Source organism: Apteryx rowi, unplaced genomic scaffold (assembly GCF_003343035.1).
Source record: "Apteryx rowi isolate R43461 unplaced genomic scaffold, aptRow1 scaffold_110, whole genome shotgun sequence".
NCBI lineage: Eukaryota > Metazoa > Chordata > Aves > Apterygiformes > Apterygidae > Apteryx > Apteryx rowi.
Window position 1 is genome coordinate 424,669 of NW_020447309.1, and position 26,919 is coordinate 451,587.

At 38.1% G+C, this 26,919-nt stretch overlaps 1 protein-coding gene across 1 annotated transcript in view; it reads left to right on the top strand.

Annotated features, from left to right (window-relative positions):
* Nucleotides 1-26,919, top strand: part of PDE11A (phosphodiesterase 11A) — a 124,944-nt gene that overhangs the window by 77,448 nt on the left and 20,577 nt on the right. The window contains exons 10-15 of the mRNA XM_026075391.1: nt 9,740-9,886; nt 9,992-10,099; nt 16,129-16,238; nt 19,091-19,181; nt 21,514-21,614; nt 25,979-26,056. Coding sequence (XP_025931176.1) covers nt 9,740-9,886; nt 9,992-10,099; nt 16,129-16,238; nt 19,091-19,181; nt 21,514-21,614; nt 25,979-26,056 — 635 coding nt within the window. The remainder of the gene's footprint in view (nt 1-9,739; nt 9,887-9,991; nt 10,100-16,128; nt 16,239-19,090; nt 19,182-21,513; nt 21,615-25,978; nt 26,057-26,919) is intronic.

Here is a 26,919-nt window from a genome sequence, read left to right on the forward strand (position 1 = left end):
ATTAACTTGTAAGAATCTTCTGAGAAACTACTTTTTACTGAATCCAGCTTGCCTTTTGCATTGCTTAGACAGAGTCGCTAATATTTATGGCGTGCCAGAAACAGTTTGATCATGTGAATGGAAACTACAAAACTCAAAGTTTTAATRCTATGTTTATATTGTATATAATTTGGTTATCCCATATCACTAGGCACAATATGTAGGATTAACTAACTCTTCTGAAATTTTAGTAAGTTGTTTTCTTCTAGTTTAATTTCTTAGGGAATGGAGTGTGAGGCACCCAGTGATATCCATGGAAATGGACTGCTACCATAAAACAGAATTATGACTATACAGGATCAACTAAATGTAAAAGTTGTTTTGAGTGGGAGCAAACTTTATAAAATAAATAACTGAAGGCATAGCAAGGAGAATATATAAATTACTGGGTTTGGTTTGAAATCATCTTTAGGTTGCATTACTGTGAAAGAGATTTTTAGCAGTAAATACAGGCAGTTGAGTTCTGGCACTGCCATTTGATTAAAATGAGTGAAGGGAGTATCTATCACCGTATGGACTTTTGCCAACTTGCCAATTCATTGGGACAGTCATACACTGGATAGTGAAGGAAGGATCTTCACAACTAGAGGGGCAAACAAACACTTCTGAAAGAATTATGGAAGAATTTTGCTGCAGCAAAATGGCATCAGATTAAATCTCTGCCTGACTAAAATACTGTAGGATGAGACAGTATATTCAGACTGTTAATTTGGCAGATCCAAGGTATCTACTGAAAATCTCTGGGTAAAAAATGTTTATTTTTTACTGCTGATTAGCTGTTTTTCACTCCGTTAATGAGCATCTCCAAGGAAGAGCTGAAAGAAAAGAGACAATAAGGAGAGGAAGAATGTAATGTAAAGGGTAGGAGAAAAGGAGCAGTAAGACCAGTTAAATAGCATAAGTGTATTGTGATAGGGGCCATTTAGCACATATATATAAGACCTTCTTCAAGAACCCCAAGAACAGCAAGAAACAAGTATTTAAGCTGTGTTGCAAGATAGTTGCAGCCTTCCACCTCAAAGTATTGTAGTGGTAGATAAAAGCAACTTCTTCTGTTTAAAGAAAATTTATAAAGATAGTGGAGTATAGTTATTAAGAAAAGAACTACATAAATATAAGTACTGATTATTTTTGTTGAAAGAGCAGGATCTGTAAATTTTACAAATTCTCAGAAAAAATGTCGTGATTAGGCTGTCAGTCACATGTGAAATAGAGCTCTGTGCTCTGCAGGTTGGGTGTTCGGACATGCTGTGTCGGTGTGCTCTGTGCAGACTGAGGGATGCTCTAGAGGAAGGGGAGCAGAGAGGAGTTGGGCTTTGTGTCACTGCAGTGTTCGCAGTCAGCTCCTGGGAAGCCTCACACAGGGAAACCTTCCTGGCTTGCTAAAGCTGCAGCAGGATGAGGCTCTGGCGTTGACTGGTTTGTTTGTTTGAAGAAAGCTGTGTCAGGCAGCCCTGCCCTGTGTGTCTAGGGAGTGATTTATTGATTCAGAATAGGAGGGGTGTATTTTTTTTTAAATCTGCAACTGGAATTTGATGAAAACTAAGAAGAAAAAGACAAAGATAAAACATATTGCAAGCATATTGAACCATTGCAAGGTTCTCTGTAGCTTTTCTGCAAACGTATGTTCTAAGTTTGAAGGTGTTTTCAATATTATTTATTGTCTACCTAGCAATATTCTGCTATAGCTGTCGCTCTAGCACATCTGAAATAGGACTTTCTCCCCAGTGGAGCAGTAGCCCACTCATATATTTGCATAACTTTCTCCACGTGTCACTGTTCTGCCAGCCTGATTTGTCACAAGTGCTTAGAAAGAAAGCATTGGTGGCCAGCACGAACTTCATCCAGTGTCTCTGCTGTGTCACAGCACCCCAGGTCCCAGCTGCGAGGGCAGCCTTGGGCTAGCTAGCTCTGCTCTGGGCCAGGCCAGCAAAGGTCCATGATGCTGAGGGTCATCTCAAGGCACCTGTGCAGTCAGTGCTGCTGAAGTGCATTAGGACAGAAGACACAGTGTAATACCAGCACACACACGATTGTGATACCTGTGGTGTTTTTTTCTTTTCTTTTTTTTTTAACGTCTCTCTTTTTTGTGACGCCTTCACTTTTTTCTTTCTCACACACTTCCATACACTGCATCTGCTTCTGAAAATTGGGCTTTTTCCCACCAAAGAGCCGATTCCTCCCCTCTCCCTCACATTATATTCTCTTTGAGGGGAATCCTGACCTTGTTCTTTCTTTAATCAGCTTTTTCCTCTTCTGGGTCTTCTAGGACCCTTCCTCCCCATTCCTAGGTTTTTTGGAGGAGGAGAAGACTGCCTTATACTCCTCACCCTTCTCCCTCCCGAATTTACAGGCACGAGGTGGTCAGTCCTCATTACCCGTTCTGCTCTTCATGGGAGCAAGAAGGTTGACTTTCTGATGACCAACACCAAGTAAACCTGTTGTGGGAAATGGCAGCCTGTTTGCCTAACACCGATTTTGTACCATGGAGAAAGATTTGACCTAGGTTTGCTGCTTGTATCTGTTTAAAATTCTGGGACAGAGACTGAATAGATCCTTTTGTATGAGCTTCTTATTTGCACCAATAGTCATTAAAAATTCAACAGCTGTTACTCTGTAGTATGTGACATACTGGTTATTTCCTAATTACCTACAAAAACAAGCCAAAAGACCATGAAGATTCCCCTGTGTGCCTAGGGAGATCATTGCTTAGAAAGTGCATGCCCTGTAAACTCCAGTCCTGAGCTGCTGTGGTTATGTACCTTGGCCTTAAGAATAATAGATGCTCAGACCATTAATTGCTTTTATTTTATGTCTCTGTTCTTTTAAAATGGAATTTTCTTGTTCTTTTTATAGGCTGCCTTATATTTTGTTCCTACATACTAGGAAACAACTTTAACACTAAGGATTGATTTTTATCAACATAAATAATGTATTTTGTGCCTTTTCTATTATAGTTTGTAACAAAATTTTAAATGTAATATTTTTATCTTAGTAGCCTGTGAAATTTATTATTCTTTTTCATGGGTCCCATTTTGAAAAAGTGGCATGTTCAGAAAAGATTGATTAACTGATCAGGAACATTTAAGATACTTTCAGATTTTTAACTACAGTTCTGAGCTACCTGTGGAAACAGCATGTGAAATGCTGTAATGACATATCTTCCCTTGCCATTTTAAAAATAAAATTATGAAAAGGCAAATCCTTTTCTCACACACACAGTTTTATGTCAAAAGCAAAAAGTAAATACAAGAATTTTTGTCCTAAGCCCCCAATGCATGATAATCAAAAAAACCCCTAAATACTATAACTGATAGGTGATATATTGCTTAATGACTTTTCTTGTTCTTACAGAAGGAGCTGAACAAATAGCTTTCTTAATGCCATGAGGCTTCTCTTTTAATTAAAGCAAATAACAGTATTCATGCTAAATGGTAATTATATTCAGTTTAACCATTAACAAAACATAACTTTTTGAAACAAGACTAAATGCAACTTTTTGTTCCGTTCTTCGTGTGTAAATTACATGCGGCATTATTAATTTGCTAGCTGAGGTTGAGGCAGTATACACGTACATACACATACTTCATCTGCAGATTTCCAAGCTGTATGCAAGAGTAGCATTATTCTCAGTTTACAGATGTGAAATTTTGTCATAAAGCAATGAATGACCTTTTCCAGTAAAGGGCTCAGTTACCTACCATGGGACTTTGGGTAGAGCTTAGGCATTTGGTTGCACAATTGTAACTCTGCTTATCTGCTGTTTTATTCTGGAGGGGCTTAAGATCTGTAAATCCTGTCCATGGACTGCTGATGTCTCTGACTTCTGAACAGTTGTTGGATAAAACCTTGACACAGTCTGGGATACAGAAAYGGGGATCTAGTAGATCTGATGGCAATCAGATCTGGTGTGTATGGGAGGGTGAGGTCTCCTCATCTCATGTTTTCATCCGTCTGTCTCCAACTCATGCCAAAGCCCTCCTCCTATTTCATTCCACTCTCCAGTTCCAGTTATCTGAATATCCTTCATACTGTGACCTCATTCAGAGAATCAAAATTTGATGAAAGTTGTTGAAGGGCAAATAAGTCATTATTTTCACTCTAGAAGAAAGCAATGTTACCGTGATAATCCTATTAAAAAGTCAACAGAATTGCAATCCAGAGGAGCATGCATGTTTGCACTTTGAGTTTGCACCACACCCACCTGCCTTTATGGTAAATATTGCAAAGTTCGCTTGAAATGCCACTGTCCTGCTGTGGCTGGTCATTGGAAAAGGCGTGCTGACTCAGCACTGTGAAGGGCAGCAATATGCCATCCACAGCCTGCAGTAACAGATGGAGGCCTTTAAAATCCATGCTGCTCTGGGCATTAAAATGTCCCTGAGCTGAAACATTTAACTCTTCCCCTTTGGAGAGAGTAAGAAATGTGTCAGACTCTGGAAGATAAAAGCTTTGGCCTTGCACGGCTGTGAGTAAGTGCAAAATATGTCCACTACTGCTAATAACAATAGCTGATTATGAAGAAATATATTTTAAAAGATACTTGAAGATATAAATATAAGCAAGCTATAAATATAAGCAAGTATTTTTAGAGGCCTTTACACATAAAAGGAACCCCTTACAAATAAATATCTGTGCCATCAGCAATTACTGCCTCCAGTACGATTTGATAGAAGGTAAAGTGTGAGATAAAGAATGCATCACGTTTAAATATTCTTCACTTCGATGGTTTCTGTGCAGTTTTTGATGATCAGGCTTTAAGGATTTTCAGTTCCTAATCTTCGGAGAAAGACTCAAGGCAGAGAAATACTCAGCCTAGAAAGCTTTAAGTTAAAAGAAGTTTTTTACTTTTTTGTGTAAGTCCTATTGTCTGAAGCTACAGTTTCACTGTTTAACTTTTCACCTGAAAATAATTCACCAACATAAAGTATGCATGAGATCAGGTCTTCATCCTCTGTTGAAATCATAGTGCACAGAGTCTGGTCCAAACAGAGCCCCTGGGAGTTAAGTGGAATACCATATCATTTTGCCTTTTTTTTGATACATTGGCATATGTATTTCATGGGGTATCTGTAAATTTGTTATATATATATTCAGGTTACTTGCTATTTTCTTCTGTCTGGCCGGCAGCATTTTCTGCTTAGGAAATGTTCTTAACTCTTCCAATGTTATTGTCCATAGGGCCATACATCAAGCAGACCATATTCTGTAGGGGAACTTATGGTTACAGAATAGCTCTGATATCATATTGAGCATACCAAATAGCAGAATGTAGTATTTCTGGAATAAGGAAGGACTGGCAATGTGTTTCCAGATCCTAAAATAGAAAGGCACCTGTCAGGAGCCAATGGCAACTACTATTTACAAGTTATTCAAGACAGGAAGTTTGCCCCCTTTTCCTTTCACCCATCTCAAAGGATCATTCTTGTATTGTTTATGACTGTAAACTAATTTAAAGACAATTTGTTTTTCTCYGTGGCATTAATGAATGTAAGAGAGCATTTAATGGTACATTTTGCATATATTTTCTCAATAGCAGTATTGGCCCTTATGAAGTTACTGGTGTAGTACCTGACAGAAATTGAAAGTAATATTAGAAGTAAAGTTATTTGCAGTAACGTTAACCAAGCTAAATGTAAAACCTGTAACTTTCTTGTTCAGGAAATGTGCCCAGTAAGAGCAGCAGAAGTTTCCCTTTTGCTTGTGTTGATTAATTGCTGTTCCTTGCAAGTGATTGCTTTATTCAGCCCTTGCAGTGAGAACGTTTCAAAATGCTCTGTGTATGTCTGTGTATGTATTATATTGCATTTTTCTGACATATGTATACAAACATACACATGCTGTCTGGAAGGAAGAAAGAGTATGAATCCTTATCTTTATTCTGATTTAGTTCCATTCTAACAATATAAAGAAACCATTTTATACAGCATACATTTTATGCATACTTTTGAAGAATGACGTGAAATATTTGTCTTCAGCAGCACTGACATGTAAACATCAAATATTAGCTTTTGATTGAAGTACTTACCCTCCTAGTGCTTCCCTAAAGCTTTGACTGCTTGATTTGGTAGTTTTCCTTCTTAGCTTTTGTGCATCTGCAGCAGCCCAGAGGCTTATTAATGCTGAACCAGAAGCATGATTTATCTGTTCCCATGTGCTGTCTCTGATAGCAGCCAGAATCAGGACCACATACGTGGTAGCAGCCACTTTGTTGTCCTATGTAATTTGAAGTATGATGATCATTAATGACATAAAGCCCTTCAGTGACCACGGATCTAGGATTGATAAGGCTCAAGCAGTCATTCATCTCCCAGCTGTTCACATGTACCAAACAGGCGGCAAAGCAATTCACATGCTAGCAGAGAGCAATGAGGAAATAAGAATCCGTCTCCAATAACGAATCAAGCCCAAGGCGCTTTCCCTGCTTCCTGTATCCATCCCACCCCCAGGCCATGGACGCCTGAGTGTGGGCAGCCCCAGCCCTTGTCCCCACACTCTCATTCGGGGCCATGACATCCACTTTCTGAAGCTGCCCACAAATAGAGAGATGGTTCTCCAACCTGGGAATTGCTGAGTTTGTAGTTCATAAACCCCAACTTGTTTTCATGGCTCCTTTCAAGACAAATTTTTGTTTTAATGCCAAGGGTGCTGGGACATGACCAAAGGAGGCATGTCCGGCTTTAATTTACAATAAGCTCACACAAGTCATGTGAATCTTTCTTGGGGATGAAGAGCCTTGAAATTACTTGGTCTGCAGGGTAAAAAGACTTCAGTGTATAATGTTCTTAATTGTTTTTAGAAAGGAAATTGAACTTCAAAACATTCAGAAGGGAGCAAGCCTTTTAAGTGATCTTAAATCACTGGGGGTGCTTTAAAAAATAATTTCAGTATAAGTTGAATTTTAATTGCCTGCCCCTTCCTCTTATTGTCCCGGTATTTTCATCCCCTCTGTTTTCCAGGAAGAGATTGTTATTATTGCTGTTTATTTTAAGAAATCCGGTGGAATTTCTCCTGCAGTGCAGCAAAATTTCAGGGCTGGATATGTTTTAATATTCTATCTTATGAATATTTTTTATATCTTTGTAATTAAAAAAATGAAGTTTTAATGACTGCTCTCCTATAAACCCTGGACTGCTGCATTTCCGATATAAGAAACTGAGGACAGACAATGCCAGGTGCAGCCAGAATATTGCTGCAGCCCCACAACATATCATTTTTTTAACATTATTCAAATTAGTCTCAACACTCATAATTCTGTTGTTTCCTTTATTGCTGTTGTAAAGCAAATGGTTCTTTTATACAAATGTTATCTCCTGGCTATTAATTCAGCAGTTATTTTGGATTATGGCACTCCTGTTAAATTTAGGAATGTTAAACCTCATAAATATTTAAAAGTTTCAGACTGACATGGGAAGAAATTGTTTTTTACTTGCTTTGTTAATATCCTGTTGTTCAGTTTATAATAGATTTGGCATATATTGTTATTTCTCCATTGTTTGACAAAGAGAAAAGCAATTGCAGTTGAGCAACTGCTTGGAGTGTTTTCCGTTGAATTGTAACAGGTTGGTAAGTGTTTGTTTCCAGTGCAAAATAGCAAGGAAAATAACTCTTCTCATTTTCCATCAAGAGGAGAAAACATACATGAAAATTTTAATCAGAGCCCCTACCCACTTCAAAGTTCATGAAAATGCCACAGATGGTTTGTAAAACATTTTCAAGCAGATCTACTTGTATTTGAGTACTGCTGTCTCAGAATCTCTGCTCTTTAAGCTTTGTTCTAAGGAACAGGTAAGTAAAACAGACAAATGTGTTTCTTCTGTCAGGGCTTTCTATAGAGAATGCATTTACTACACATAATGAATGTATCCATAGAATAAATATTAGTATGCATCTCGAGTATCCCCAAAAGCACTGAAGAATAACTGAATGATAAAAAAAAGTCACAATTTTTGTAAGACCAATGAAGGTCTAGATAGCAGAGTCTCTGGGCCGGTGTTTCTGTTTCATCTCTAACAGCATTTTCTTTCTTCTCTTTACCTCAGAAGCAAACATACAGCTTTTTACCCTCCAGAGTGTTAAGGGGTACTAAGCTGTAACTCCTGTTGGTATCATTTAGCACTATTGAGGAGGTTTCAGTAATTGTTCCAAAAAGATGCTGAATCAGCTTGACCTGGACAAATATGCTAGCAGACAAAGTAAGCCTGCAGGTGGATCTTGCTTCTCCACCTGCATGTTCCAGAAGTGATTCAGCTGTGTCCTGGGCTGACACTTGAATTGAAGGGTTTGTTTTATTTCCCATGTCAGTTAACCTCTCTGGGTAGCACCATGACTTTTTTGTGGTATTGGCACGCTTTGCTGTGCACTGAACTGAAAAGACAGTTTCCTTCTAACTAGCAAATAAGTTAACACTGCAACATTAATACTATTTTATGGCAGGTTTACACCATCTTGTTTTACGTSGTATGGCTGAACCAGCATAATCCTAGTGTAAAGTAATAATCAAGAAGGCACTTTTCCTTTGGCTAGAAAAAGATTTTTACATGTCAGTGACTTGTCATATTTATGGATACTATTTTAAAATACAAGTTTTCAAAAAGGAAACCATAAGGTAGTCATACAGAAGCTGTAATTGTGAAGGTGAACTTATAACTGCATGAATAAATGGGTGTTTTTATGTGCAAAAGACAAGCTGGATGTGCCACACCATCTGAGTCCATTTAAGTTTAATTCAGCATGGTCCAGCTCATGGCCTGTGGGCTGGGTCCAGCCCCTGTGTGAGGCTTCTACCTGCCCCGGCGCCTTCTCTCTGCAGGAGACAAGGAGCAGATGCTCCTTCAGCACATGCGGCCTCCTGCACCTGCGCTCCCTAGGGAGTGGCAAGGCGTCTCTGGCGACACGTAAGGAAGGGCAGAGAAGCCCATGAGGGTTGTCAGCTCCTCTGGCTGGCTCCCACAGATGCTGCCACTGGGCCATGTGTGTGCACAGCTGTGTTAGGCAGGCTTGCACACTCTTTTGTATGGTTTTGCATGCTCATTCTTCTATTACAAACAGAAGAAAAAATCCACTGTTATATGGACAAGGTAGAACGTAGGGCTTTTGCTATAATATGTTTACTTACTAAATGATCATAATGTTTAAAATGATTTTTATATTACTTTGAAAAGTATTTCTGTTAGACATTTATTACTCTTTTTGGTTCTATGAATGTATGGAGAATAGTGTAAAGCAAAGGGCACTTGTATACTTAAGGATGTAAAGACATTTGGATGGAGAAATTCTGCAGAGTGGTATATTTACTTTGCATTTCTGAATGGTAGCAATTAAAATCCACAGCTGCTGGCTATCCAGATGTTTCTTGCATTCAAGCATTGTAATTTGCATTGGAATATATTGTGTTACTGCAGTAGCTGTAAAGTGGTCAGCTCTCTCAGTCTAAACACTATGTATGGGCTCCAGTTGGGATGGTGAGCGTATTTCCTGCTCATATCAGATTCTTCTCCTTCCCGCTGCTTCCATGCTCTATTGCTTGGCCTGCTTGTATTTCTCAGATGAAGGCTTTTATTGCTTGGCATTCGGATGAAGCAGGGGATGTACTGGCAGGTCAGAACTGAGGTATGGGAGGTTTCTCTTAAGAGACTGACCAAGAAAAAAAGATCCAAGTTTAGAATCAGAAGTTTCCCTTTCCCTTTGGCATTTTCAGGCAGCAAACATTCCTCTGGTGTCAGAGCTTGGCATTGATGATATCCATTTCGATGACTTCTCACTTGATGTGGATGCCATGATTACTGCAGCCCTCCGGATGTTCATGGAACTTGGAATGGTTCAGAAATTTAAAATTGACTACGAGGTAACCATCTGCTCTGCAGAGATGTCTGCTGCTTTTGTCTTGGCACTGCTCTGTCCATTTGTACACATTTAGTAGCCCTGATACAATTTGTACTTTTCATTTCAGACGCTGTGTAGGTGGCTTTTGACAGTTAGGAAGAATTATCGAATGGTTTTGTATCACAACTGGAGGCATGCTTTCAACGTGTGCCAGCTAATGTTTGCAATGTTAACTGTAAGTATCCAGCTACAGACACAATCCTGTAAGAGCTTTTATTGCCACGTTGTCTTACCTGTCTAAACGTTTTTCCAACCTTTGTTTTCTTTTCTAGTTTTTATGAAATTGGTTTATTTCAGACAGAAAGGCACACAGAATTAGGATATTCAACTTAAGGCGGCACTTATTTGGCAAAACTTTATGGTGTTTTAGTGACAGTGATATCACAGGCACATTAAAGTGACTGAAAACAGATGGCAGTCTTGGAGTGAGCTTGTTATTATACATCTTGATCTTACAATAATGTTTTTCTTTTGGAACTCTTTGTTTTGGCATTTATTTCAGTCTCTTAAATTGGAAGCTACAAAACCACGGAAGATTAGAATCCCAGAAGAAGTAGTATTTATTAAGCTGAAATTTATTACTTTCTTTTCTTTTCTAGCATCTAAATAGTTGTAGAAGGTATCGTCTTAAAACATTTTAAGATCATCTTCCAATAGCATCATCTGAGTGAATCTTGTGTCTTCATTGGACACTATAGCACTGCTGGGTTTTATTAGCATATATCTCGATCAGTTGTTTTATCTCCTCTCAGCAAAGTAACTCCTGTTGAAAGTAACAGTGCTTTTATGGTCTTTCTCACTTGTGCTCTCCCTACATGACAGCAACCTCACCACACGAAAGAACCCATATTTAGTAGGTGGTTAGTTAATTCCTGTAAGTGTGTCAATAAAAAGGCTGGTGGTCCTGTAACAYTTAAGATTCTAGTTCATATGGCTTGATAGAAGGAATATGGCTGTGTGCACAGAATACTTTACTTTCCATTTTGGTTTTGTCTTATTTCCAGACAAAAATAGAAGTTCAAATTCAAATTTTTACATTTTTTCTTCATTTTTAATTTTGATGTCAATTTTGATGGGTTTGGTCATCTATTGAGAGTCTTTAAAAGGTCTTATTTGTGCAGGTATTTCTTCATGTGTTTGAAATGAAAGTTTATGAAGACTTTATAATTTTAAACACATTCTGTAGAAAAGTAAATAGGTTTAAAGATTGCCTTTGCCCCATGGCATAATTCATTTTTTAACAATTTTTTTAAGTCGTACCAATACCAGCATGGCCCCAATTAAAAACTCTTCATTCATCATTTTCCATGTTTGCACACACTTATCAGGCAGATGCCTTTAACTGTCTGGAGTCCAAGCCTATGCCTGTTGGTCAATAAAAGATGTGACAATTTTACATTTGTTTAGTCTTGTGGAAAGTCTTTTGAAGCTTTTTCCCCTTTTTGATGATTTTCTTTCTTTCAAATTTCCATGAATTTTTAATGCTTTAGGGATTTGAAAGCAATACTCTAATATTCGTCAGTAGATACTAAAAAAGAGTGGGTGACAAATAAGCCTATTTTTTCCAGTTAGAAGAGTATTTGCCACTAAATCTCAGAATTTCTTTGTGAGGGACTAGCAAATGGAGGCACCCAAAAATGAAGGCTGCATTTGCAGATACTGGAATATTTCCTTTCCCAGGGACAGAGAGGAAACATTGGGATACAGCTAGGAATAAAATCCAAATCTTCTGACTTGTTTAATGTGGTCTCAGGTGGACAATGCTAAGATTCTCGCACCTCAACAAAGACATGGAAGGAGAAACAAGTCTTTCTGTCAGTTATTTGGGAGTTGGCATTTTGTTGACAATAAAAATACCACTGGGCTGCCCTTGCTGGGGAGCTATGTTTTGAAGACACCTCAGTCTGTGGAAATTTCCAAGGAAGGGCCTTCCTGATGCAAGGGATATCATGTGCTTGTTCCCTCATTTTTAAACAGTGAACTTCTAGATCCTCATGGCTAGCCAGTCTACGAAGCGTGACTAGCATTCGGGCACTGTCAGCAGCGGGGCTGTCAGCGGAGACTGTGCAATCTGTCCCAGTAGCAGTGCAGTGCAGATCGGTGCTACATCTGTTGCTCACTGAAATATTTCCACTGTTTTTAATGGACTTCAGACTAAGCCCGTGGCATGTTACATGTTCTTAGGGCACAGCTACCTGTGCTGTGTATTCCCATCTATCCTCCTCAGTCTGGCCTCATCTCTGTGTACGTCAGTTAAGAAAAAGACAGGGTATGAAGTCACCTAACAGGTAAATGACATTAGTTCTAGGTCTGTCCTGCAGGCTACAGGGGCTAGTTGCTGGGAGCTTTTACCAAGATGTAGTAGGTTGTATCAATTACCATGAGGCAAAGCAAACAGATGTTAAATAAGAGAGAGAGAAACTGTTTGGGAGTGAGGTTGTTCAGCTAAACAGAATTAAAATTGTTTCTGTCTTCCAGCAAATGTCGATCTTTAATGAAACCTCGTGATAATGTGTGGCCATTGGTAATTTTTGAAGTTTTACAATCTTCACTTTTTTAAGATAATAATAGATTTAAAAGATTTTTACTCTGAGGAGTAAAAGCAAAGCCAGGAGACATTGTTTAACTAGGAACTATGTTCGTTTCTGTCAAAGGCTCTCCATAGGCGGCGAGGTAGCTTCAGTCCCCCAGCTTCGCAGGTCTCATTCATGAGGCAAAACGTCCTCTAGATGGAGCTCTGAGGCCAAGTTTTCCGCAGGTTGTTATTCTGGGTGGGAAACAGTCCTTCCTACCAGGCCACTCCATCTCATCCAGAGATGACGAAATTGGCAGCCAGCAGCGAGAAAAAAAGAGCTCTCAGAATTTCTCAAGCAGCCAACAGCAGGCCTGGTAGGCCTAAATCTTAAACTACTTTGACTGTGGTTTGCAAAGCATAATTTCAAGATCGCCTTAGCAATCAGTGCGTGGACAAACCCCGTCGGAGGTCAGCTAGAATTTTCAAGCCAAGCTTGTGTTCGTATCTGCACTTCCAGCAAACGCAACGGTGCCGGTACAGTGAGTTCTGAGTGGGCAGCCGGACACACGTACCGCGGGGATCTGAGTTATCGGACGTCTTGTTCTGCCTCACTGCTGTCCTTTGGGGGGAAAGAATTAAGTTTGGTGTGTGACCTGCTTTGGCTGCTGTCACTACCAGAGATAGGAATACTAGTCTTGGGAGAAAAGACACAAAAGTGATAGTCAAGCAACTACTGATAGCAGAAGGATTGCTCTTGCTGTGTTTTTTTTCTTGCATGAACCATCATAGTTAATATGTGCCTCAGTTTTTCATCTGTAAAAAAGAGAAAAGTAGGTCTTACTGTAATGTAGTGATGTCTAATTTGTATTGTGGTAACCTCTAAAGGCCCAACCGAGCTCCCATTTAAAGCAGTAGCGAAATTTAGCTGGGCTGAACAAGCCAACCAACAAAAATCCAACAAAGCTTAAACCAGCTGTTTCACTCCCATGTCAGGTTTCTGTATATGTAAACATATATTTTCTCTCTCCAGATAGACACTGGAGAATTATTAGCCCAGTCCTGCGAGCTATACTTCTCTATTTCAGACTCACCCAAATATTCCAAAGACAAGCACTGAAGCAAGACTGCTCCTGCGAGTTAGTAACATCAGATGAGAATAAACCTCAGGATCAAGCCCTGGCTGGCTTGTTACTAATGCCTTTGTCTGACACACTTCATATAGATACTTATTTTAAAAAGTAAAAATAAAAAAGTAAGTAGTATAAAATTAAAATCCCATCTGGTGTGCTAACAACAAAACATATAAATGCAGGGCAAGATATAATGAATGCAATTCATTTCCTCACATGAAAGAATGACCTCCATAACTCACTGGAGACTCTGCCACTCATGAGTTATGGGTCATTCCTTTTCTGGTGAAAATGAATTCTGCTGCGCCATCGTCTATCGTTACGTATTTTTTCTTTCTATGTGTAAATTTAAAAAATGGGGAAACATAATCTTCTCCTTCCTTGCATTATGTACAAAAAAAGATATCCTCTTACCATAACATTGTTTCTAAATTAAATATTTTTATTAAATGAAATACACTATATTTCTCTCTCTTTCTCTCTCTCTCTCTCTCTCTATATATATATATATATTCCATGACAAGATTTTGGTTAAATAAAACATTGAAGCTATTCTTGAGATATTGTTACTGTTAGTAAATTCCTTAATCTGTTTTTCTATGTTTATAATACAGTTTGAATCCTTGGGTTTAATCAAAGCTTGTGTTACACTAAGGATCATTTATTACAGCAACAATTTTTTATTATAAAACTTCTGTTTTCAGTGCTTTATAACTCAGCCATGAACATTTTCTCCAGAATGAAACTTGGCACATGACATGTTGTCAGTTACAAGTATTTAAAAAAAAAAATTTTTTAAGAGACCTTGATTATTCTTTGTTATACGACAGCAATGTTTAAAAAATCAAAATAGAAAACACCATATTTTTCATATATTTCCTCTGCCTGTGTAGCTGTTACTGAAACTAAAATTTTAAAAGCAATGCAGCTAGAAATGAGGAGAAGCCCCTTCATAATAGTCAAGTCACTCTGTACATGTATGGATTCTGTATGAGTAAAACCTTTTTCCCTCATTTTTGATTATCTTTTTTGATATGTGAACTTTGAGTCCTGTTATAAAGCTTTCCTAGCAAGTCTTGTACTTTCTCAATTTCCACTAAAATGTATTCCTGAGCACCTGGGAGATCTTGGCCCCCTATACTGCCTAAATATTCATAGTCACATAGCAGATTAGAGAAACAGAGGATTTGGGATCTGAATATGTATTTATTGAAGTGGAATTTATGGTCTTCAGGGTCCCTAGCAGAGTTTTCACGTGGTGTTTCAGGAATTGATTTGCATCCCTGAGTGGGCTGGACATTCCTAAAGGAGAGTGAGGACATCAAATCTCACTGATACTCACTGTCTTTGAACCACCTGACCCTCTTTTTGTCAGTGGGTAAAATTATGCTGCACTGAAAATCAGTGAAATTCAGGATTTCTTACAATCTAGTGTTCAGTCTAGGCTTGATCTTCCAATATAAATGTACTTTATATTTCTTTTATATGTTTCTTTCATAGTAACTAGATTTTGCTGCTAGTTAGAGTGTGGTTGGAGACTGGCACTGTGGAAATACGAATGTTGTTATATGACTTTCTCAGTCAGAGAAAGCTCAGCCAGTCATTTTTACAGGCAGTACTACCTTACATTTATGAAAAACTGAAGAACCAGATTGTTTCTGTCCTGGGTAAGATGCTCGAAACCAGCGAGGTGGTATCTCACACAGGCTCCAGCACCTAATCCAGACATACTCTGCTCAGGATGCTTGAGATTATCAGTAACAGTAGTGTCTCATCTCTGGCATGAGGCAGTTCTGGCAGAAAAACTGCTGTGGCAACTATCTGTGAGGAGAAATAGAGTGATAAAAAAGTGTTTCTAGGATCAGCTTCTGCATTCACACAGGCATATCTGGTTGGAGCTGCTCATGGGGCATTTCAGTACATTAAATTTTAGAATGTTCCCTCAAATTCAAGCTGATATCTGCAGCAGAATTATGCCATTTGAGACAAAATCTCCTCAAATCATGTCATGTTGTTTCTAATTCCCGTGTCCCGGAGAACAATCTCTTAATAGATTGTAATGGTTACATAAAATATATTTTAGCTGGTCTCTTTTATACGTTTTTTGATTTAACATCTCAAATATTTCCTACAGTAGGAATTAACTAAGATGGTCACCTCAGGATCAAAGAAATCTGTGTCAAAGGACTTCTCTTGATAATTTCAAAATCAAATGAATTTTGTTTTGTATTACGCTCTCATGAAATTCCAGTTCCTGTCTTAGTGTGTAGTTATTGGTTTTTATTTTCAGCTCTTTTCCCCTCCAGTGCCTTCTGGGTAGTGGGGAAATGGCATGTTGGAAATGCAACAGAGAGATAATAATAGATCACTCCAAGGACATTATCTATTCTGCTAACCATCTAACATACTGCAGGGAATATAATATGACAATAAAGCATTTATCTTCTCCTTACTGAAAGGTTCGTGGTATCAAAACAAAGTTGACTGTTGCTCAATGGACTTACATTACTTATCCCTTCTGCTTCTGATAGTTACAGCTGCTATTTTTTCTGTTCTCAGACAGCAGGATTTCAGGAGATTCTGACTGAAATTGAAATCCTTGCCTTGATTGTGGGATGCTTATGTCATGACCTTGACCACAGGGGAACCAACAATGCCTTCCAAGCCAAGTAAGTTTTCTAATTCTTATTATTTTAATTTGTTTTTCTTCCACAGAAGAGCAAAAGGTGACCAGGATAAAGAATGACATGTTAATTCCAGGCCGCCAAGGCCAAGTATTCTTATTTTTGTATGTAGTGAGGGACTATCCATCTTTATAATTCTCTGTTTTTTGGAGTAATTGCTGAACTTGTCCTTTGTGTCAGGCTGTGGATGGGGTTACCCCARTGCACTGAGACCACATGTAGAAATACCAGCCTGATGTTCCTTTCAGGCTCAGGTATGAATTCTGGCATTAGACACAGGTAACTGAAACTACCTGGGTTGCTCTTGCTGGCTGGAATGTAAGAACTTAAACAAAATCTTGTTAAGCTATTAAAAATAAAATAAAATAAAATAAAATAGGTAAAACTGAAATCATGCACAAAGGGCCACTGGTTTGCATAAATGGCTCCTCCCTGGCCTGTCCCATACGCTGGAGTATACAGAGCCTGTTTGGAGACCTGCCTGGGTGTGCAGGGGGTGGGTTGGCCACCCAGTGAAATGGTCAGTACCCACCAGAACGTGATGCTGGGTTTTGCAGTCAGATTCTTATATCACCTAAATGAAATCTTGCCCTCTGGATCTTTTTCAATTCTAAAAATGAATTTTATTCTAGTCAAGATGCTTAGGACCTGATCTAGCAGCCCTGATGCACATTCTTTTACTCTCCAGGGTGTTGCACTCAGACACATATAGTGACGTAGAAGCAGGTTAGTAGAAGGTTTGGTGGTACTCCTTCTTAACTGGGAGGTAAGGGAACTCCCTTGACCAAGGTCAAATTGTGCCCAAATTCTGTGTTTGAAAGGCAGCAACAAATATCCCTTGACAACATCCTGGCTCAGCTCTGAAATGGAGCTGTCAGTCACACAGATTTCTTCTCCATAGCCCATGTTGTTTTGTTGACTCCCCAGGTCATCTTAGGAGACTTGGGGAGACCTTGCAGCTCTGTTGTCCTGCAGATCCCAGGGTGTGTTTGCAGCTTTGTCTGTTCTGCACTGCTGCTAATCCTGTAGTCTGGGGGGGAAGTGATCAAAGGGTTGTCCAAAGATATTTGAAAGACAGGGTTATGTTGTATTAGCCTGCTCTGTCCTGTGATTTATATGGAAAAGAGGACCCTGTTTGCTGCAACTTGTGTATGCACAGACTGCTGCATTTCTGGAGGCGAGCTGCCTCACTGAACATCACTCAAACTGATGTTTCCGATGTTCTCTAAGCTGYCATGTCCTCAGCTATTGGTGTTGCTATACAGTCTCAGTGAAACGACAACACTGTCTGGATCTTCAATCATCATAGCCAGGAAAATCAATTGCAATGTTCAAAAGACAGAGCTCCTGGTGCAAAGGTTACCAAACACTGCTAGATACCTTTTTGCAATTGAGTCTTGAAGAGAATCAGAAAAGATGAGGCAAACAGGAAGCTCAACTGATTGATGTTTATGTTCCTGATTTACAAAAATGAGACATAAGATTTGCATCTCCACAGCTTTAGACCCTTATTTAGTTAACCGCTTCTTTACTGTAATGTTACACAGCAATATCTCTTGGGCAGAGGGATGGGTGAATTAAAGGTAGAGGTTTCAGCATTAGACTGCTGTCAGTTATCCTTGTTGTTTGACAACTGTGTATAAAGCACTCAGTACAACTCTATAAAGAAATTGCTAAAGACATACACAAAAGACAAACATTATCACACAGGTATAAAATAACCCTGAAAACAGAAGCTGTAGCTTTTACAACAGCAGCTGTGATTTATTCCTCTAACCTGACTTATAAAGTTAAGCATCATGTTTTCCTATTTTATCTTCAATGTTCAACACTGCTGTTTTGTATGATGAAAGTCCCAGCGGTATATGACGGAAGCAATATCACAGTTGTCTGAAATGGCTCTCTTACATTCCTCAATACTACGTCTTCTAGGGATGATGTTTCTGGATCAACTCTCTCTAATATAGCTGCCCCTGATAATTAAATATCAGTATGTTGTGATTTTGTAGTATATGCTCCTAGGAGACTCTTTCCGTTTGTCTCTACCATAATCTCTTAATACTCATTTCTTTGGAAAGAAAACCCATCTCATTGCTTTAGGTTGGGTCCCAGAAGTAAAGTAGTGGTGAACACTAATTGCCCTGACAATCCAATCCTATTCCCTGTACTTCCCAACAATTCTCAATTTTATAATTACATTCCTTTTTTTTTTGTCCTTTAAACTTGGAAAATCCTGTTCTATGCATTTTGAAGCTAATTTTGTTTGAGACAATAAATGTGATTAGCAAATACCTTCTAAGGAGATGTCAAACTTTCCTTTTATATTCTTAGCTTTCACTTCTGATTTTTTGTTTAACTTAGTATTTTTTAACTGCCTGTTTTTATGGACTGTAAAGACAGGAGCTCAGCTGCATTTGCAGCCTTTTTTTTTTTTTTTTTTCCAAAAAGAGTTTGTAAATGTTCATTTTAAGTTGCTGTTATTATATCTACTAGGAACTGAAAATTGAAAATGGCCCCTGCCCCAAGAACGTTACAGTTTGTCTTCACTGCAAATTGGTGCACCTCTGCTGCAGAACCACTGAGGCATTTTTGAAAGTTCCATCCCAAAATTTCATGTGGTCCCAGAATAATCTTTAGTTTGCTGATGATATTTAGCAAGGTCTGGAACATAAATGCCTAGTATCTAGCTTTAAATGAATATTTTGAAATTTTCAGCTCTCTGTAGTATGGTTACTGAGATGGAGAGTGCGACTGTATGCTTTCATGACTAAATTGTCTCTGAAATCTGCTTGGTAAGCAGACGAGCAGTGTTTGTTGACTCCCGTGTTCTGTTTCAGGAGTGGATCAGCCTTAGCTCAGCTCTACGGCACCTCTGCTACCTTGGAGCACCACCATTTCAATCATGCTGTCATGATTCTCCAGAGTGAGGTACAAAAGCATTACTATTAATCTCACTGTAAGCTGTTGGGCAGTTTCAGCCAGGGAAAGGAAATACCACACACAGTACCTTTTTAATGCCCTCTCCTTGAGGAATTATTTATTGGTTACCACAAAGGTCACAACTAGCACAAAATTAAACAACTACGAATGCTGTTCATATAGCCCAGAGGTTATATCTGTCTCAATCAGCTAGGGGCAAGGAGAACACACCCTAATCATGTGGTCAGCTTTTACTCAGTCTTCTTACATATATCCTGCTCAGTGGAATGATAGGTAGAGGAGCTCTTACCTTTCCCACAGGTGTTGTGTTCAGTATATCACAGTCATCCTTTACTGGACCAGTTTAATATTTTGACAGTTCTTTTGTAATCAGTATTTTCATAATGTTTTTGAATTATTTTGTTAAATGACTTTTCTTACAGTTACTCTCAGTGATATTGTACTGTCCAAATTACACTAGCTACTTTGCAGATATGTATAAAGATACAGTTCTTGCCTAGAATATCTTTTGAGTAATGGTATGTAGCATGCATTAGCTAAGAGATGTAGTAAGGAGGGGAAGTAGAAGGATGGACCCACATTCCTTACAAAACAATGGTCACATTTTGTTAATTATACAGAAAGCTTATTACAAAATGTGTTCAGTATATAGAAAACAAAAGTATTGTTCATATTTACACAATTGGATACTATATGCTGCTCTGCAATAACTTTCGAAGAGCATTTAGGAGTGTCCTATGATCCTATGATCACAGGCAAATGGGAACAAGGTGATGACTTTACCTCTGCATTCAGTGTTGCAGAGATCAGTCATGGGATACTGACTATGGCTATAGTATTCAGTTTCTTGACATTACGTTAAAAATGTAGCTATGGAAAAGGAAAGCCCCAACATCTCAAATAATCAACATTTTAAATAATCAATCAATCAGCTCAATCCACATAGCTTAGGCTATCTTATTTAGAAGGCAATAATGGGAATTAAATGGCCCTTTATACTAGCAGAGAAAGGCATAACAAAAAGGTAAAATTGAAAGTTAAGCAAACCTATTCAAAATAGGGAAAAAAGAACTTTTTTAAAATTTTTTTCCCCAAATCAATGAGACTTCAACCACTGGAACAAGCTTTCCTGGGAAGTGGTGAATTCTCTGGTTCTTGAAATATCCACTATAGCAGGATGTCTTTCTGGAGACAGGCTCAAGACAGGCATAATTAGATGAAAGTTTATAGCTCAGATCGGAATAGATGCTTTTTTAACCTTTACCAGCTTTAAAATCAAGAAATGTATCTTTTTTTTTTCCCCTGAAATATACTCCAGCTTCTTTCCTGGACATAAAATACTACTTCCCTGAAATGCAAGTCCTCCTCTTTGATCATCAAGCATCTTCTTCTCCAGGTTCTTATTTCTAGACCACAAAATTAATCCCAGTGGGATTTTTATCCAATACTTGTTAATGAAACACAACACCCATCAGTTTGGAGTAAGTGTAGCATTTTATTTATGTGAATTTAGTCACATGTGACTGATGTTACAGCTAGAACTCTCCATTAATTTTGCTGTTTATAATTTGTTTTCTGCAGGATTTAATGGAGAAATTATAGGATCTCTGTGCCTCTTACTTTTCAGAAGTTCAGTTACAAAAGCACCTTCCTGCTCCTAAGTATCACTATTAAATAATTTGTTTCCTTTCATTCTGGTTATGGAGCATCTTCGAAGACCTTAATTCATGATTCTTTAAAAAGTCATGTACTGGGCCTACAAAGGGCCTTCAAACTGCATAAGACTGCTGTTCTTCAGGCTGTGTAGCAAAGGCTTGTATACCCTGTAAGACAACCTCATAATAGTCAGAGTGAGCAAAGATACTGTTTTGAATGAAAAACTGATTTAGTGTCTTTGACTGCTCTACAAGCAGTTTGTGTGCCTGCAAGCAGCAGCACAGATAAATCTATTAGGAGCACAACTCAAAAGCTGCAATGCATAGCTCCCAAAAACATTTAATAAGAGGAAAGATTGAGATGTATCCATAGTTTTTCTCCATAAACTGAATCTGTGCAGAGTCAGATCAGAGAGTAAATCTTTTCTCAAGAGGCTATAACTTCAGCAGAGTTTAGAAAAACATCCCAGGTGCTTGATTACAATGGTCAACTCTTCCACCCCAATGTAATCTCAGTAGTATTAACATTATTATTTTGTCATAGTTTTGCCATGAATCAGAAAAAGCCTCTGCTACAGGGAAATAGTAGACTAAAGAGGTAGAAAACCTTTTAAAAACCTATATTGATTGCTAGCCCTTTACCTCCTTTATCTCTTTCATTATAGGGTCACAACATCTTTGCTAACTTGTCCTCTAAGGACTACAGTGACCTTATGCAGCTTCTAAAGCAATCGATATTGGCAACAGACCTCACTCTGTATTTTGAGTAAGTATTGGCATTTTTTGTATTTGACAAATGAAAATTCGAAGAACATTCTCTAATGACCTATTAAATACCAATAAGGATATATAATATGAGAAATTAGTGTTCAGCTGTGGTTGAAGAGATTTAGTCTAATACTTAGTATATCTTAGGCTAATAGAAGTATCTCAAGTGTCTAAATAAGTTTTGCTTTAATGCACAGCATGTTTGTATCAACAAAAGGCAAGCGAAGTCATAGGCTGATACTTCAAAGCAAACCCAGGAATCAGCTACAGCTCAGCCCTGTAATTCCTCTGTCCTTTCTGTGGTAATTTCTTTGGGTGTTTAGAAAATCAAGGGTGTTTTGTAATTTTTCCACCATTTCTGACTTTCAAATCTACAGTGGTATACACACCTATGCTAAAAAAAATTACTATATTTAATTACAGAGCCAGATACTGAGGTAATGAAAGTACATGCTGCTTCTCTGAAGACAAACTATGCCAATCTGCATCTGATGAGGGTGTCTTGCAAAGTTAATCTGTAAAAGTATGATAGGCTATTTCTCATAAAGTTTTCTTCATTTTCCTTGTTTGCATATCAGGTCTCCAAGTAGTCTTCAAGTTGGTGCTATTTTTTTTTCCAAATACTGCTAATTAAAAATATTCAATAAACATTTTATATTTTCAGTATATTTCAACATCAAATAATTGTTATAGATATTTCAATAACAAATAATGTATTTCAATATCAAATAATATATTTCAATATCAAGTATTTTCAACAAAATATTCACAGAGAGAATGCATGCAAGTGTGCCTGTGGTTGGAGGAGCTGAAGTGTTGTGGTGACGTTACACTTTTGGAATCACACTCGCTAGCACATGTGTGTGCCTGACTTACTTACAGAGAGAAGTGCTACAGGTGTGCAGTTTTGTGTACTACCTTCCCAGGCTTGACAATATTTCATCCTTAGGAATTTTTGTGCTTTAAGAAATAGCTTGATTGCCATTAGCATCCTATCTTGTACAATGCTACATTAACACTGTAGCATTTAGTAACAGTTTCTTAACTTTTAGGGGAGGAAATACAGATTTTCTCCATCCTGTCTGCTGATGGTTTCCAGAAAGTTTCCAGAAAACTTTAGGCAAAGTCTTTACCTTGTAATCTGTTCATCTATCTATATTAACAGTGCATCTTTAACTGAGTACTAAGGGGGACGGTGCWATGTGTGCTGTGTTGATTTTTCTCAGTATTTGATTAGTGTCAAGGGCTCTTTCCTAACAATACATGCAGTAACTGAGACACTGATGTTCTTTATTTCCTGTAAGTCCATTCTCACAGAAGCTTTATTAAGAAAGTGTTATAATCAGTAGTGTTATTATAAATGATTTCTAAGAGTAGTCTATGAAGTCTTGTTTATAATTTAGCATAAAAATCTGAAGCAGGAAAAATAACATTCTTTCAACATACTCTTTCTGAAACTCTGTTAAGATTGCTTGTGATTTTGAGGAGTAATATGACAATGGAAATTGTTGACAGCTTTACATGAGATACAAGGACCACAGTGCAGTTTCAGTATGGATTCTCTTGTCTAAACACAAATAACAAGGGCTGCAGAATTGGTTTGCACAACTGGCTGTGAGGGATCCCTCTCCGTGGGAGGGATCTTCTGCAGCTCTTGGAAGAGCAGGAAGCTCTCTCTTAGAGAGGGCCTGGGGCAGTATCTCAGGAGGAAACCCAGTGCCGACTGAAATGGGATAGAGCTTTCTCTCCTGCCTTCCTTTGGTTGAAAAACTACATGATCGAGTGGTCTTTTTAGTTTTTAATGCAGAGAAATAATCTCCAAAAAGAGACATCAGCTGAATTTCAGGATTATTCTTCCCTGGCTTGCATAATTTATTTTTATGTATGTGCTACATAAATCAGAAGACTTCTGGCAAATGAAGCCTCTTTACTTAGCAGTCTGCAAATAAGTTACCTTTTCTTCTCTTGTTGTTATGAATCATTAAATCAGGCCATCGTTATGCTACTATACTTCCAAATGTGAATGCAAATCATTTCCCAGAAATGATGATTTACACCTGTAAGAGACACCCTATGTGAATAGATGTTTCCATGCGAATACCTTGCTACCCAAACTTGTTCTTTCAGTTTAGTATCTGTTTTTGTAGAGAAGGAGATTTTCATATCAGTATTCTTAGAATGCCTAAAACTAATGATCACAGGGTCTGGCTAGCACCAGGACAGCAGTCAAACTCCAGGCACAGCAAGACCTTTGTGACCTTCTCAGGGTACTGCTTTTCTACAGACAAATAAAAAGATGACTTTCAGTGAAAGATCAGATGTGGAAAATATGCTTGATTTTAGTAGGTAATTTTAAATAATGCTTGTAGATAATACATAATACATAGATAAAGATAATACATAAGCACCCCATAGGAAATACTAAATTGTTTCTTTATACATGGCTGCTTTCCTCAGATTGACCCTTTTCTATGCTGGAAATTCCTTGTAGAGTTAGACTGCTACTTCTCCATCCATTTCTGTGGATTTCAAAGCAAATTCTTATTTAAAAGAAGTGTTTATCTTAACATAAGGCCTTGAGACTCATCTACATTTTCTGTTATTGTTTATGGATCTCTGTAATTTAAATTTGAATGTTTGAGGTGTCTGAAATGTCACTTTCCTGAGCATTCAGCTTAAAAATTGTTGCCCGTTTTGTGTCCAATAACATATGAACTGCCCAAAAGAACCATGACTTCAGAATGAAAGAAATATCCAATTTTACATTGTTATACTGGGCACTAAAATACAGGATGCAAAAATCCACTGCTGTCTGTCCTAATAGAACATGTAGTTGGTGATAATGATCTGCTCAGGATTAGGCTGATTTAAAGTTTATATGCCAACTACTCTTGGCCATTAAAATTTTCATTATTGCAATAATTATTCCCACTGGGGCCACCATCCCATGAATTTGTATGAGAGAAATGAATTTTGTTTTCTGCATGTGTGACTTTGCACTGTGCTAGCAAAATTTGTAATGTGAAACCATTTTATATCATGTTTCATGAAACATAAAGGGATTAGATATCATCACATAGTTCCTATGTCTCTCAATTCTAGTTGTCATCATGAAATCCATTATAGAAGGACTCTACAGTAGGAGTGACTAGTCATATAATGCACAACACTCAAGGACCAGAATAATGCAACATGGCCCATTTTAAGTTTTGTCCAGTGGTAGTGAGCAATGTTCCCAAAGGTACACGTCTCCTTATGTGTAAAACCTGAACTCACTGCCATCAGACTGCACTTTCAAATTTAGATGTCACACATTTGAATATGAAATGACTGGAAACCAGGGTATGTTTGCACAGAAGTAATTTGCAATTGAAGTGTAATTACTGTTCAAAACTTCAGTCCAGCTGGAGTAGATATAGGAAATACAAGACTCTCAAATCTCTGCTGTTAGAAATCTAACTACATTTCCACTTGACAGAGAGATAGCACAGACCCTTGTGAGATGGGGCTCTGGACTGGCACTCAGAAAATAAGTATACTGTTTCCGGCTTTGATGTTAGTCTGTTGTGTCACCATGGGCAAGTCACTTCATATTTTTTCCCTATTTATTCGCCTATTGCCAGGGCAGGATCTGTTTCACACTATATGTGTGTAGTCACACTGTGTGCAGTAAGAGCCTCTTAGATTCTCAGTGTGTGTTGCCATAAGAAATTATAGACCATGATAAGTCCAAATTTTGATACTTAAAGGCTCCAAACACGTGTTAACATGTTCTCACTCAGATTTTATCAGTCTTTGAAGAAGTAGGTAAGATCTTGCAGAAGACAAAGCATGGGACCAAGCAGGGTTGACCTAGTTTTTAGTTGATAATAGCTACTAACTCAGTGACATCTGCAACTCCTGTGTCTCAGTGTTTCCCTCCATATGTCAGAAATAACAGTACTTACACATCTCTGAAAAACCCTTCAGTATCCAGAGGTTAAAAAAAAAAGCATTTTGCAAGGACAAGTAAAGACAAATGTGCATATTTCAGGAATATTGCTACTGTCTGTCTGTCCACTGCTGTAGTCAAATATTTCATGCTTCCATGGAAGACTGAACATTTTGGTATCTTTTATTTCCTTATCTGTGGAGACCATAAATACAGTCTCTCTTTTACCAGGCAGCTCTGACATTGATGACAGACATTTATAGAACATGGTTGGAAATTAGTATGTTTTGCTTAAATGGACTGTCAGTGTAACATCTTTAACAATAACGCATGGGGTGTAAGGGTTTCGCATTGTCAAGAGAACAGTGTTTCTGCGGCTGCGCTGCCCTGAAGGTGTCTGCTCCCTTCCCTGATGATCTGTTTTGTTGCAGGAGAAGAACCGAGTTTTTTGAACTTGTCAGTAAAGGTGTTTATGACTGGAATATAAAAGACCATCGAGAAATATTTCGGTGAGCACCATTATTTCTTGCTTTCTGGTTATTTCAAGATGTAGCCRTATTTGTTTAAATTATTTCATATGTCAGGGAGAGAAGATTGCAGTAACAAGAAAAGGTAGCTTGTTTTAAAATAAGCAGGTGATTTCTAAACATTATGAAACCAGAAACGAGCCCAAAAGGAATCAATATGACCTCACCTTTTCCATTCCTATTTCTGCCTTCACATTCTCTGTCATGTTTTCTTCCCTTTCTCCCAGCCTCACTAGTTACCTCTCAGCCCTTCCACTCTTTCTCCAGAAAGCACCAATATTCTGCCTGAGGACTCGAGGACCCTTCTTGCCCATTTCTCTTTCCTTCTTCATCATCTCAACTGTTTGCTTTCACTGGCCGAGTTTCTCTTCTAGTCTGTACCTGACAATTTGCAGATACCCTGTGCTCTTCTAGCCCTCCAGAATGATGTGGGCATGCACACTATAGGAAGCCTCAGGCATTGTGGGTGGTTTGGGTACACCCCACTTTTGAGACGCTACAATGTATGCGTTTGCATATGCATATCTGATTATGTCTCAATTTATCTGAAATTTCATTAAAATTGTGTTTCCTTTTGGTCTTTTGACTGAAATATTGGCCATTTTCTATTTTCCATATCATTTCACCCATCCCTAATTTTAGATTTGGGCAATATATTTGATGCTTCATTTTCAGTGCCCTTGTTCTTCATTTAAACTTTCTCAGACTTTTATCTGCATCATGTACTGTACATAAACGCTTTCTACAGCTGAATGGTTTCTTTCTTCTAATGCATATAAAACATGGTTGTAGTCAGGTATTAAACTACAGTGGAACAGTATAGCTCATATAGTAAATCTTAAATT